This window comes from Morone saxatilis, unplaced genomic scaffold, assembly GCF_004916995.1.
Source record: "Morone saxatilis isolate NCDOM2014 unplaced genomic scaffold, NCSU_SB_2.0 Contig20, whole genome shotgun sequence".
Taxonomy (NCBI): Eukaryota; Metazoa; Chordata; class Actinopteri; family Moronidae; genus Morone; species Morone saxatilis.
Window position 1 is genome coordinate 9663099 of NW_023339763.1, and position 4964 is coordinate 9668062.

Consider the following 4964-nt stretch of genomic DNA (forward strand, 5'->3'; position numbering starts at 1 on the left):
AAGGCCCCCCCCCCCCCCTCCCTCCATAATGACGATGTGTGTGAGAGAAAAAAACAGAATGAAAAACAGAGGGAGACATAGGAAGGGCGAGGATGAAACAAAAGAGTATCAGAGAGAAAGTGAAGTGAGAGAGTGTGAGGAAGTGTGCATGTGCGTGTGTTATGTAAACCCCAGGTGGGGCTTGTTGTCCTGGATAGAAGTCTCACCAGGGGGACGTCTGCTCCAGCTTAGCAGGTCTCTCCACACCTCTCTCTTTCCTTCTCCCCCTCTCTTTTTTCATAAACACACACCAGCATGAGTCAGGGAGAGAAGAAGGAGAGAAATAAGTAAAAGAGGGCAACGAAGGAAGGAGAAGAGATGCGATTATTGAGGGGAAAGGCAAGAATGAAAAAGACAATGAAGAGGAAACGTGCAGGAGGCAGAGACAACATATCTGCTGAATGGAGAGAGGGAGAAGGAAAGGAGGAGAGATGTAAAATGCATAAATATACATTTCAGAAATGTCAGCGTGTAGTTTGGGAAAACACACTCAACACTCCACTTGTAGCTAAATATTATTCGGTCACATGTGCAACTTGGGAGGGTATGACTATTTTCTCCAGTTCTGTGTTTTGTATTGTATCTGTTTACTGTTTTTTTTATCTCTGTACCAGTAACAGTTCGCCCTTCCAGATACATCTGCATATATCACACACATTTCCACACCCACCCACAGACACAAACACACCTCCCTAAGGGGCTGTTGTCGATAACAGCCTGTGCTCTACACCTGATGCATCTGTGGGGATAGTTGTCTTTGTGCTGAAACAGCAGGAAAGAACATCAGCAGAGACGCTTTATAGTCCCTGTTCGACTGCTGACTTAGGATGGGGCTTCACTGTTCCAGATCTTGACCTCTACTACCGCTGTGGAAATCCCAACTCTGACCCCAGATCAGCACTTAAGACTGATTTCACTCCACTGAGCAGCTGTGGGAATAGAAAACAGACAGCGGGGGGAGGCAGATCTGGGTCAACACTGCCCCCTAACGGTTCAGACATGGAAGTGTATCTGGTAGAGATGACGTAAGGCCACACTGTGTGTGTGTGGGTGTGTGTGTGTGTGTCTGATGATTTAGTAAATGTACAAAGTGTAAGCGTGTATGGGGTTTAACTGGGACCAAATGCAAATGTTGCAGTAGTCATTTGAGTTTTGTTCCTTGAACAGCAGTAAATCGTACGTGAGACAAATAAAAGGCTTAGTTCACCCCAGAGTAGAAACCCTTTAAAAATATAGACATTTATTGGTGCTTTAGAATAGTTAAATTTCCATTGTAATGAAAGTCACTACTTTGAAAAGAACAGTTAAGAGCTGCAGCTCCATATGTAGGTACATTTTAAAAAAGTCAATATAGATATAAATTTGGGAGGAGAATGTAGGACATTTTGAGGATGTATTTTGGTTTGCAAAGCAAATACATTTCCAATTTACCAACCCAATTTAGAGCTATTGATGGTGTAGCAATAACATTTGGTCATTGCACAGGGAGGGAAAGATGTTACCACAGTGCCCGAGGGCAGCTCTGCTCGAGGCATATCCTGCTCACTAACAACCCCCAGTAGGCAGAGAAGAGTGGAGCTGCAGGGAGATTTATCCATCCAGGGCTACTCAGGAAATACTGGAACCTAATGCAGGCATAAGTCAGATATTGCCAACGATGGAAGAAGTACTGAGATCCTGTACTTTACTTCAGTAAAAGTACTAATACCACACTATATACTTTGTTACAAAAGTCTTCCATTCAAATGTTACTTGAGTATCAGTCAGGAAGATGTACGAAAGTAAGTATGAAAAGTAAAAGTACTCAATGCAGAAAAATGTCCCCTGTGACTGTTAAACTATTATATCATTAAATTATGACTATTATTCATGCATTAATGTAAAATCAGGATATTGATGTAGTTGGTTGAGGTAGAGCTCATTTTACCATTTAACTATTTTGTATAGGACTGCAACTAACGTTTTATTTTCATTATGGATTAATCTGCTGATAACTTTTTGATTAATCAATTTATGTTTTGTTTTCATTATTATCATCATTAAAATAATTAAAACAAAAGCAGCAAATCCTCACATTTGAGAAGCATGAACCATGTGATGTTTTTGCGAGAAAAATGTTTAATAATTAAATGTTGAATAATTAAATGTTGAATTAATGTTCTGTCAGTTGACTGACTGATAAATCAACTATTAGCTTTAAGCTGTACTTGTATGTACTGTTGGGTGGTTTAATTCAGAACATTACAGCTTATTACCACTGTGGACATCTGGAAGTTATGTTACAGCTGTCATGAAACATAAACAGAATTTTACAATCTTGTAAACAACAACTCCTGTTTTAATCGCAGGGATATGGATTAGCAATTGGAGTAGTTCTACTGAGCATGGATAGATTCTATGCCAATATGTGAACATATTATTATTTTTATTATTTAAAAAATGTTTTTCAGATAAGAATTAGTGAATTGCAACACATTTGTCTCTTTGCTGATGATTTGTTGATGTACACAGCAACAAGCAATGGACTGTTCTTGGTCTTCTGTGTAGAGCGTGAATTCACAATGTTCACAGTGGAACATAAAACTGGTAGGTGAAATCGCCCATACAGAAAATCTGTTATGGGTATTTTCTGTCTAAAGCTAAAGCAGCATTCATAGGCATGTACACCACTGTGTTCAATTGCATGGTGCAAGGACTATAATCTGGAAATTTGTCCTGACTGACTAAATGTGGATCACCTTTGCATAAGAGGCCTTACTCGTTCTGATATTTCATCATTCTTTAACTGAGGAACACTGTCGGTTAAGGATGATGACTTCCGATATACTCAAAACCAACAACAAACATAATCACATAAGAGAGAAATATACACATATAAAGGATTGCAGTGATTGAAAAATATGTATTTTCATTCAGTAGATTAACTCCTTTAAATGTGCAGTGTACTGTATGTAAAATATGATTAGATTTTATTATTCACATCTCTCTCTCTTTCCTTGACACCAAACCCATTTTCTCCCTTTTCCCCCCATTTTATTTGAAGCAGCTGCCAGGTGGGGGACCACATCCGTAAGAGTTAACAAATTACATATTTGCCCTTTGAGGACCCATCTGCTTTGTGTATGAATAACATTTTCCATATCCGTTCTTGCTGGTTGGCATTTCGGGTTCAGGGAACCACAGCAATCAGGACTGGTTTAATAATATGATTGAATGCCTGAGGTGAATCAAGGAACAGAAGGATAAAAGAATATCAGAAATATGGAAATAGGCTTTATTATCATCAGACTGTACTTGAAGTGTAGACTGTGATCGGCGCTACATTGTGGACGGTTTTCCGGGTAATCAGACAAGTGGTTCTGCATACTGAATTGACTTGCACTCTTGTTTCATCCCACAGTCTGGAATAAATAAAACAAATCTCATAAGCATTTATTCTTAATTAAGAAACTAAATGACTGCTCATATCAAACTGAACTGACTAAGCTTTTTTGCGTCTCTCTGGCTTTACTTGGATTTAGTCTGATTTGTAGATATTGTTGAGTTATGTCCCCATCGCACAATTTGTGCCTCAAGGTCTAGAAAGCTTTATGTTTCCTCACTTCATCTTCCCTGGACGTCTGAGAGGGACTGAAGACGATAATGTGTCTGGTGACCTTTGGCATACGAGACAAAATTAAAGGGACTGTTCACCCGAGTCACCTTTCTCACTTTGTTCGTAGCACTTTATTTTGAAGAAATTGTACCTATGAACCATTATTAGCCTGCTTAATTGACTATCCAGAGCACAAGGGACATTGTTTTTGGAAAGACATCTTTTTCAAATTAAATTTTCATTGTTGTGAGCAGCACAAACAATGTTCCATTTATCTTAATTATATTGGGTAGGCCGCAGAAATTTCCAGGACTGATATTTCAAATAAAACTGAAAAACACTAAAGTGCAGTCCTAGATACAATTAGTGGTGACTATGCTGTTTTTTAAAAGTTTCTGGTGTCTGATTGAGAGTTGTACCAGATGTTTGCTGACAGTGACAGCTACTGAAACCAAATCAGCATGCGTCTTGCCACCTGCTTGTCACCCAACTCAAAATCTACCTGATGTGTTCTTGTCTTCACAAGAGTAGCACAATATTGTTATCAAGTTTATTCATTATATCCTCACTAAACAGAGGTCCAACAGCAGTTTAAAAGTATGTTTCAGTTAGAATCTAACAACCTCCAAGGCAGTTTAGACCTTAAAGCTCTGATTCGTTTTGCTGTTTATGCTATTAATCAAAGTTCGTCCTTTCCAGTCTTCTTTGAATGTTGTAGGATAGGCTTGATTTATTGGCCAAGGCGTCCTCAGTGGCATTTAAAAGTAAGTTCAAACCTTATAGTATTGATTCTTTGTGCTGTTCATACCAGAAATCTCAGCTGGCCCTCACCAGTTTCTGTTGCACTGTAAAAGTACAGGCCTCATTTACTATCTAGAGTTTCTTCAGGAGCTTTCGAGGGCAGTGGACACATGATACGTCTGTGTCTTCATCCTCCGCTTCATCTCTCTTATCATCTGGCATACAGCCAGAGGGTAACAGCAGTACACTGTGGTCCAGTCCTCACACACACTGCCCTGTGGATAAACATGCAGGCAGGCACACACATGCATGCAAACACATATAGAAGAAGCACACAGGCAGACACAGCAATGCAACATCCAAAACTATGAGTTACGTGTCCATTAAAAAGGCATAAAAACATAAACACAGAAATTCACTCACACAACTTAAAGTGAACCTATGAGAGCATTTAGTAAGAAACTGGACAATGTTTCCTGGCCAGTCTTAAAACTTGCTTGAGATATCACAACTCTGAACATTTTGTCACCTTCATTTTCTATTTTTGAAGGTATATTATCGATATGTGGTAATGCTTTTATGAGCAAGA

General features: G+C 39.0%; 1 protein-coding gene across 1 annotated transcript in view; it reads right to left on the reverse strand.

Moving 5' to 3' along the window:
* Nucleotides 1-2139: 2139 nt before the first annotated feature.
* The window catches only part of plac8l1 (PLAC8 like 1), a 4359-nt gene continuing 1534 nt past the window's right edge, over nt 2140-4964 (reverse strand). The window contains exon 4 of the mRNA XM_035667276.1: nt 2140-4650. Coding sequence (XP_035523169.1) covers nt 4519-4650 — 132 coding nt within the window. The 3' untranslated portion in view covers nt 2140-4518. The remainder of the gene's footprint in view (nt 4651-4964) is intronic.